This window comes from Anomaloglossus baeobatrachus, chromosome 3 (assembly GCF_048569485.1).
Source record: "Anomaloglossus baeobatrachus isolate aAnoBae1 chromosome 3, aAnoBae1.hap1, whole genome shotgun sequence".
Taxonomy (NCBI): Eukaryota; Metazoa; Chordata; class Amphibia; order Anura; family Aromobatidae; genus Anomaloglossus; species Anomaloglossus baeobatrachus.
Window position 1 is genome coordinate 651,928,843 of NC_134355.1, and position 10,338 is coordinate 651,939,180.

The following is a 10,338-nucleotide window of genomic DNA, read 5'->3' on the forward strand; positions in this document are numbered from 1 at the left end:
AATTCATATCTACATTTATATCATGACATTTACACTTAGGCCCAGCTGTAATTTAGAACCCAAGACAAATTTGACAGTAAGTATAATGGAAGACTAGAAGCTCTCAACATATTTACCTTGGAAGACTTAAGCGATCTCCACTTCAGATCCCAAATGAAGTTCGGCGTTGTCAGACAAAACCAGAACAGTGTTACTGGAGCTAGAAACTGCTTCCACGGAGCCATCAGCTATTATGATGCATTCGATGTCCCCTCTGTCCTCAATCACAATGTACTCATCTTCTCCTTCAATGACTATGAATTTATTGTCCAAATTTTCCACCTCAACACGGTCTTCCACAGTTTCCAGAGAATTGTCAGGCATGTCTTCTCCCCATGGAAAGTGAAGATAGTTCATGGTTATGGTCACTGGACTCCTGATGGTGGGGTCTTCAGCGAGCAGGGCATGAAATAATTCTTGTGCTTTAGTGGAACATTTGGTCCAATGTCCTGGCGGGGCTGTTTGGTTTCCAAAACGTTGCCACTTGATAAAATCTTTGAACAGAGGATCGTCTTTGCGGCCCTTTCCCAAGGAAAATATCCCGTGAATGCAACATACAGAAGTACACCAAAGGCCCATGTATCCATGCTGGGTCGCAAGACTAAAGCTTCATAGCTTTGCAATTGACACAGCTCTGGGGACATGTAGGGAATGATGTGTGACATTGATGACACGAGGGTACCGATGGCTTGTGTCAGGCCGAAATCACTCAATTTAATATGGAAGCAGTCTTTGTCCATGAGTAACACATTATCTGGTTTTAAGTCTCTGTGCACCAGTGAGTGATCGTGCATATATTCTAATGCACTGGTTAACTGTACCGCACAACGCTTCACCATCACTTCTGGAATTCCAACCTGGAAAAGAAGAAACCATTAGATACATGCTGCCTTAATTAGAGAATGTGGCAAACTGAGAGGAAGGGCTGCTCTGCTTTGTTTTTCACCACTCTAAATCGGTAAGCATTTTACTACATACAGCAAACACCTCTTGACTTTTGTGACTACAGCTCTGACTGGTGGAAGCCGCTGATATCTATTGCTGGAAGTCTGAGAGCCTCGTTCAGTGTCTTCTACACTTATATTGAGAAGTGACTTCCAGTCTGCCCGGCAAACACTGCAACAATTCAGCCAGTAACCACTCCGGTCACGTGGTGCAAAGGAAGAACGGGATAAGCAATGGGAATAGCAGAAGATGGCTATTCTGTGTTTTACTAAATACAGAGAACGTGCCTTACTGATAACTATCTAGTGGTGAAATAAAGAACCCAGAGTGGTAAATTTAATTTAGAATACGGATTTCCAACTGACTCTATAGTTCAGTGTTCCCCCAACTAAAGTTCTCAAGAGCCACCAACAGTGCATGTTTTCTGTATTTCTGTAGTAATTGTATATGTGATTTAATTAGCTGAACAGATGGTAATTCCACCCGTGCAATACCACTGAAATCATGATCTGGGGTTGGTGCACACTGTTATTAGGAATTGTGCATCCACTAGTGCAATGTGCCAAAAGAGGCAATAAGGAGTCTTGAAAGAACTAGGGGTTGCAGGTTGGAGAACACTTTTCTAGGTATCTAAATCAGCTGTAAAAATGAGAAATGCCACTCCTTACCACACGTCAGAATATTTAAAAAAAAATCTCTGCCCAAGATTCTACAGCTACATATTCAAAAACACTTTGTGATTGTGAAATGCTTACACTGGGTTTGATTAGCGAATGGAGAGTTCCAGCAGGGGCCAAATCCTGAGTCAGGACATAGAAATACTCCGAGTCCACGTAGATTGGGTGGGTGAAGATGATCCCTTCGTGACCCGATAAGGTGATGGACACACAAAGCTCATGGAGGAAACTTTGTTCCTTTGTCTTCCTCTTCTTCATTAGTTTAAGGGCCACGTGAGTTCCTGATTTTAAAAAAATTGTTTAGATGAAATAAAATTAAAAACAAAAACAAATACGAAGTAGAGAATGGGTCTTATTTTAAATATTGGTATTTAACCTCTTATTACATATATATTCCTTGAGCTCATATTAGTTTTGGAGCACTAAGTGACCTATGTCATGCTGATCACACGGTTCAGCTTCTGTATTGGTGTGATCATCTGCAGGAGCCTGAGCAATTATACACAACCCGGCTGTAACTGAGTACTGATGACCTCCCGATCCTCGCAATTTTACCCGTGATATGCAGCTGTCAGCTGTGTCAGAGGCCCATGGGCTGCTGGTGATGGCGCTCCTCATCGGCCACCCTGTAGGGCAATGGTAGATGGCGGTAGGTGTCTATAGGGCTGGTGTTGGTGGGAATCTGCTAGTCAGGTACAAACCATGATTTGTAATATTTGGCGCTGTATGGGGAGTGATATGTAGAGCAAGGGAGCAGGGCGTCACATATTAAATTTCCCTTGGAGGACTAATAAATATTGTAAACCTGTTTTTAAATTTTTTTATAGGGATGAAAAAATGAAGAAAACGTCCTCCTCAAATGTGTGAAACCCTTTACAACCATTTGAAGTACCTATACATCCAAGGCTCTGTCTTTTTAATACAGGCTCGCACACAACCCACGTTTTCTCCCTCATGATTCTGCTGATCTGATCAGCCGACGTGCAGCGAACAGACACTGGGGATCTCTGATCTACCCACTGTGGTTAACCAGTTAATTCCTGCTCTCAATGTGACAACTGAATGTAACACTGTCTGGCATGGATCGCAGTATTCCTCACCACAATCAGTGGCCCAGTTACGCGATTGCGAATGGCTGGTGGGTTGTCATGAAAGTGGGGAGTGTTCAGCTGATGACCCCTGTGGCTGTCATGACTCTATTCCTGTGAATGGTGCCATAGAGCCGGCATTCACAGGAGAGCAGCACTTCTGCTGATCCCAGTAATGCTTCAGCACCCCTCTGAACAGGAGAAGTGATTGGACAGTGCAGTAATAATGTGCCCTAAGGGGACTAATAAAATCAATAAAAAGTTTAAAAAAAAGCTAAAATTGTCCCATTGAAAATAAAGCGTGCGTGTATGTTTATTATACATATATATTATGTGTGTCTGTGTGTATATTATATATATATATATATATATATATATATATATATATATATATATATATATATATATATATATACACAATTATAATATAATATAAAATATATATATATATATATATATATATATATATATATATATATATATATATATATATATATATATATATATATATATACACACATATATACACAATTATAATATAATATAAAATATATATATATATATACACATATATACACAATTATAATATAATATAAAATATATAATTATAATTTTATATTATAATTGTCTATATGTATATATGTGTATATGTATATATTATATATTAATAATCACCAAAAATCGGCCTTGGTAAGATATGAATAATATGGGAATTATATGTAATAAGGTGGTCTCCTAACATAAGGAAAAAATTCCACCACCCACTTGTTCATAAATACAATGGATATTCTGATCTATGTCAACACACAAACCAACTCACAAAAAGATCAGATAGCAGCAATTAGTGTAAGAAAAATCTTTATTTAACAATAAAAAATGTAGAAGGAAAGGAGGGGGTGTAGTAACAGGGAGGATACACAAGATGCCATACCAGAGCAGCTGAGAGCAGAGAAGTGTGCAACGTTATGGAGAAGCCACAAAGCAACCTTGTTAAGAAGTAAAGGGGAAGCAAGCAAGTATTATTGAATTATATTCAGGCAGGGTCCCAAGACAGAATAATACAAAGGGCATCAAATGGTGGCAATCAAGTATTAGCGATAAGCACACATACTCACAGCTGGAGTGGCGCCAAGTCCCATCCGACGCGCGTTTCAGCGTCAGCCTTCGTCAGGGAGGGGTGCGTGGCGACATACCGGCAGGGTAAGTGTATTTATGTAAAGATCCAGCCAATCACTATCCGGATCAAGTAGACGGCGCATGCGCTGTGCAGATCGGCACAGAGCCCAAGCAGAAAGGACGCGTCATCGTCGCTTGGCAACCGGAGTCGTCCCACTATGAGTCACCGCCACACGTGACAAAAAGGTCACGTGACGCGATGATGTCAGAGGGGCGAGTACGGAGCTCGGACAATACAGATACGCCCACTGCGTGAGCGCTGTCCGGAGACCGCGCATGCGCTGTAGATCCGGATAAACCAAGACATGAAGTATATTATAAACTGGTGCTTATTACCCAGGGAGTATATACATTAGTCAGAGCAAACAAGGAATGCATATATACATTAATCGGAGCAAATAGAAAAGAATATAATTCATCAGTTTAAGATAAATAGTTCCTATATATATATTTAAGAAAACATACATATATACATATACATATATACATGTGTATACACAAAAAGCATACATGGTGTAAATATTAAAAATATATATATACACATGCAACCCTGCAAGCTTATTAAAAATCTTTCATACATATAAAAGAGAAGCATCATGAAAAACAAAGGAAAAAAGAAAAGCAAGTGATAAAATGTGAGAAAACAGGCTCACTGAATAAAGTGTATAAAATGTATAAACTAAGTTTTTTCTTCAACTAAATATAGCTGTATAGAAAAAGATATAAAAAATTGTATGGCTATAATTGTTGCAGTGTAGGGGTGAAAACAAGTGTATGAATGTGTAAGGAGATCCGTGTAAAATAAATAAATGTATTGAGAAAGTGAATGCGACCTGAAGAAAAGACAGTGGCAAATGGACAGAGTGCATACACATACAAGAAATAGTGCAATAAATGTGAATAATAAATATTATAAATATGTTAAAACATAATGATTCTTGAAAAGATATATGAAATGCGATCAAATTTGAAACAAATTCCTGACCTAATATAACTTTCAAAGTATATTCTGGGTCCACCGATGATATGAAAAAAACTCTTGTCCTGGGAGTAATCATAGGCTGGATGAGAAAAAAGCAGGAAACATCATGATGTAGAAAACACTATAAAAAGAAAAAGAGGTTTAGTGAGATACTAAATAAAATATGAAAAAACCCTTTTAAAAAACAGAGAAAATCCCTGCCAAATATGTACTGATGATCAGAAGGATAAAAACAAGACAGAGAAAAATGTTGCAATACATAGAATGTGCATACATATACATACAATATGTATATATACACGGATACACATCTACGTATATATGCATATAAATACATACAAGCACATAGGTTGTAAATGCAGAGACCAATATTACATCAAGGAAACCAAGGGGAAACTTTTTACAGGAATGATGTAAAACTAAGGTTTTCATTTAACCCTTTTGGATGTATGGTATCTAAGGTCCAGATCCAGCGACTTTCACATTGGGCCAATTTTTTGGCCACATTCCCTCCACGAATATTCATAGGGACATGGTCAATGCCGCGGACTTTCAATTGTGTTGAGTCACACTGATGGAATTTTCTGAAGTGTTTCGGAATCGTCTTAAGTGACTCAATGTCGTCCTCATTTTCCGCCGCTATGATGTCACGAATGTGTTCCCTTACACGTACTTTTAGGGCACGTGTAGTCAAACCCACATAAATTTTCCCACAAGGATAGGTGGCCTGATAGATTACAGCTGTTGTAGTGCATGTAATATGGTGTGTGATGGTATACGTCACCTGTCCACTTGAATTTGGGAAAGACGTGGCTCGCTCAATATTAGGGCAGGCCACGCATCTCCCACAGGGAAAACAGCCCCAATTAGTTCGTATCTTAAGGTCAAAAATTGGCTTTTTTGTAGGTTGGTAGTGGCTAAAGACCAGCATATCCTTCAAATTCTTGCTCCTCCTAGCTGTGACACTAGGATTTGGTGAAAGATACTGACTAAGGGATGAATCTGAACGCAGAATCGGCCAGAATTTCTCTATACTTTTCCTCATTACATTCCATTGTGAGTGGAACGTTGTAATAAATCTGACTTGTTCTTTTTTCTGTTTGTCCTGTTTGGTGTACAGTAGGGTTTGTCTGTTGTTGTTGTTGCCTGCTCTAATGCAGGCTGTGTTGATATTTTTCCTACTGTAACCCCGTTCGAGAAATCTTTTCTTCATAAGATCCGCCTGTTTCCAAAAATCTGAATCAGTGGAGCAAACTCTCCTTAGGCGTAGGAATTGTCCTACAGGAATCCCTCTAAACATCTGTGGGGGGTGTGAGGAAGTCGCGTGTAACAAAGAGTTCACCTCCGTATTCTTCCTAAACATATCCGTTTGGATTTGGTTTTTCTGATCTCTTCTTATTACAACATCCAAAAAATTGATTTCCTTCATGTCGTATTTATATGTAAAGCGGAGGTTGTATCAGTTTACATTTAAAGCTTCAAAAAATATCCTTAATTCTTCAGCATTGCCCCTCCAGATGATGAAAATATCATCAATGTACCGGGCCCAAAATATGACCCGGTCCATTGATGAATCACCATCCGAGAGGAACAGCTCCCTCTCCCACAGCCCCAGGAAAAGATTTGCATATGATGGGGCACAGGCCGCCCACATTGCTGTTCCCTGGAGCTGTAGGTAGAAAGCATTGTTAAAGATGAAAAAATTATGCGTCAAGGTGAAGTTCAATAATTCCAATAGAAAATCAGTAAAGCCAGTCTCCATATTACTCATTTCTAAATAGAAAGAGGTGGCTCTAATACCATCTTGGTGACGAATGGAGGTATAAAGCTCCTCTAGGTCGCACATCACCAAGAGCATGTCATCTTCAATATAAACCTGATCCAATATATATACACAATTATAATATAATATAAAATATATAATATATATATATAATTTTATATTTGTCTATATATATATGTATATATGTGTATATGTATGTGTGTGTATGTGTATGTGTATATATATATATATATATATATATATATATATATATATATATATATATATATATATATATATATATATATATATATATATATATATATATATATATATATATATTACACATACACTTATAATAAAAAAAAGTTATGGCTCTTGAGTCTTTGAGGTAGAGAAGGAAAAAAACAAACTAAAACTTGTAATAGTCGGGTGGTGAATGGGTTAATCTGGTAGCTTACAAAAACAACCCTGATTTTTCATCTGGCTGCAGTTACTTGAACACTATAAATATATATTAAAATATATATTATACATATAAATAAAATTATATCTATTTTATATGGAATTTATTATATTATAATTTAATAATCATTATATGACAGTATTTTTTTGTAACTGTTTACAGGATAAATAGTGCTAGACAGAAAACAAAGCTAAAACTAAATATTTTCCTGCAAAAAAAAACATCCTCCTACACTTACAAGAAATTTTAAATAAACCTGTATGAGGTTTGTGTTTTTTTTTTTTTTTTTGTTTTTTATTGAATTGTAGTTTAGAGTATTTAGGTGCATACAACGTATTGCCTAACACCAATATGGGGAGAAATTAAAGAACCCCCCCACAGTAGATCTGCCAGTGTTTACTTGGTGCAGGATATGAAGGGCAGAAAACTTAAAACTGGCAAATGGTTTGTTTTTTTTTTCTAGGAAAAGTTTAGTGATTTATATAAATCCCCAAACGCTGCCAGACAAATGTAACTCCCCCAGAAATACCAAAGTGCTTATATAGCGATGACCAAAGAAAAAAAAAATATTCTGGCTCTTAATTAAAATGACCATGGGAAAGTAAAAATTGGTTTTCCCTTTAAAATGGGCACATCCAGAAAAAATAAATAAAAAATTGGTTTTCATATTATATAATGGGATTTGAACTTTATACAAAATTGTAACTTTTACAAAAAACTGTATGATTGTGTCTATGGCTTTCAGAAATATTGAATAGACTTTAGAAGAAGCCATAAAAAATGACTACTTCTCACGTGTAATGTTGGACTCACCGGTTTTCTTCTCCATAGCCATGACCACTCTGCCGTAGGTGCCGCTGCCCAGAGTCTCCAAAATCTGGAAATCCTTCTCGCTGGTCTTGGGGAGCTGAAATGATCCAGTTGCTTCCATTGTAGCTTAGTATGGTTTTTGTTTTACATCAAATCTATCACGAAAAGGAAAATGCGAGATGTGAGATGACATTTGCTGTAAAATCCAAAACTGGAGCGGTACAGAATGAATATCACAATTTCACACACACTATACATATTGCAAGTTGGCCGAGGGTTGGAAAGATTTCAGTATGAAGACGTCTATAGACCTTTTACATAGCGATTAATGGGGAGAGGGGAATGAGCTGTTATCACCATTGGTTGCTCATCTCCAGAATAAAGGATGAGACATATTAAAACCAATAAGTCCCATTCTTGTCCCAATTCTCCCCGGTGTCAGATCAGGAATATCACCATACATACTAGATTACTAGATGGTCCCAAATCATTGGGTTTGGTAAATATTCATCTATAGAGTAAATCATACCTGGGCAATGTAGAGTCAGTTGGGTTTTCTCAAGTTGATTCTGATGCAATGTATCCGGAGAGCAGCAATCTCACTATTAGTGAAGTCACTTCTCTAGGAGTTGGGTGCAATGAAGACCTTGTAGGAAAGATTCACATCACAAATGTGTGCAGTGATCCAATGGTCTTATCAGGACACCCTGACCAAGAGATGGCCCTTCCTACCCCTTCCATAGACAATGGGATAAATGGCCGTCTAGTCATATGGTAATGAAGATCTCCCCTACATCACCAGTCTATTGTATGGGAAGTTCATGAGCAGATCAGGTATAAAGGACGTCTGGGTGGAGGCCACAATTTGTTCTTTCCAGTGTCTGCTAATTGTTGACTTGGCCAACATTTTTTCAGATGCATTTTTCTCGCATAATGCGGTTTTTACATGACAAACGACACTAAAATATCCAAAACACTGAAGAAAATTACATACTGTTTGTCTAAATGTTCTGTCAACCATCTCGTTACTTAAGGGTACCTTCACACTTAGCGATGCAGCAGCGATCCGACCAGCGATCTGACCTGGTCAGGATCGCTGCTGCAGCGCTACATGGTCGCTGGTGAGCTGTCAAACAGGCAGATCTCACCAGCGACCAGTGAACAGCCCCCAGCCAGCAGCGACGTGCAAGCGACGCTGCGCTTGCACTGAGCCGCCGTCTGGAAGCTGCGGAGACTGGTAACTAAGGTAAACATCGGGTATGGTTACCCGATGTTTACATTAGTTACCAGCGCACACCGCTTAGCTGTGTGTGCAGGGAGCTGCGCACACTGAGCGCTGGCTCCTTGCTCTCCTAGCTACAGTACACATCGGGTTAATTAACCCGATGTGTAATGCAGCTACATGTGCAGAGAGCAGGGAGCCGCGCACACTGCTTAGCGCTGGCTCCCTGCTCTCCTAGCTGCTGTACACATCGGGTTAATTAACCCGATGTGTACAGCAGCTACATGTGCAGAGAGCCGGAGCCGGCAGCACAGGCAGCGTGAGAGCTGCAGAGGCTGGTAACTAAGGTAAATATCGGGTAACCACCTTGGTTACCCGATGTTTATCTTGGTTACAAGCTTACCTCAGCTGTCAGACGCCGGCTCCTGCTCCCTGCTCGCTTCATTTGTCGCTCTCTCGCTGTCACACACAGCGATCTGTGTCATAGTGGGACAGCGCCTTTGAAGAAAACGAACCAGGGCTGTGTGTAACGAGCAGCGATCTCGCAGCAGGGGCCAGATCGCTGCTCAGTGTCACACACAGCGAGATCGCTAATGAGGTCACTGCTGTGTCACAAAAAGCGTGACTCAGCAGCGATCTCGGCAGTGAGCTCGCTGTGTGTGAAGCACCCCTAAGCCTTGCGAAAATTTGCATCCGGCTTTTTAAAGACAATGACCAAAGTTTTCTTTATCCTGAGAGGTCACCAAAGAGAAGTGATAACCTGAACCCACAAAACAATCTATGGTGTCTACAGGGGACATTATTTGTTATGGGGGCATCACTGCTTTATTGGTGGCACTCAGAATTACTTATAGTAGGGGAGTACTTAGGGGAGTACTATCCTGTGATTGTCTAATCGCTTATGCTTTATACAGCGATGCCACTGCATTTTTGTATATAGTAAATATCACGTCTGTTTCCGGTACGTGTGACATCTGTTTTCACATGTACTTGAGACACTGGCACACGTAGATCCATTAAAATCAATGGGTCTGTGCACACGTTTGTGTTTTCACATGGAATGTGTGGAGCATACGTGTCTTTGTGCTCCACATGTAGATATGTCCGTTTTTTTTCTCCGGCAGCACGGCTGTCATGTGGACCATACACTGATTTAATCCGTGTGACACGT

General features: G+C 39.3%; 1 protein-coding gene across 1 annotated transcript; it reads right to left on the reverse strand.

The window, feature by feature from the left end:
* Positions 1-404: 404 nt before the first annotated feature.
* Positions 405-8,066, reverse strand: LOC142297375 (serine/threonine-protein kinase SBK1-like). Its single transcript, XM_075341602.1, has 3 exons — positions 7,949-8,066; positions 1,740-1,942; positions 405-896 (listed from the first exon to the last, which is right to left on the reverse strand). Exons 1-3 carry the CDS (start codon positions 8,064-8,066, stop codon positions 405-407), a joined length of 813 nt encoding a protein of 270 aa, XP_075197717.1.
* Positions 8,067-10,338: the final 2,272 nt, after the last annotated feature.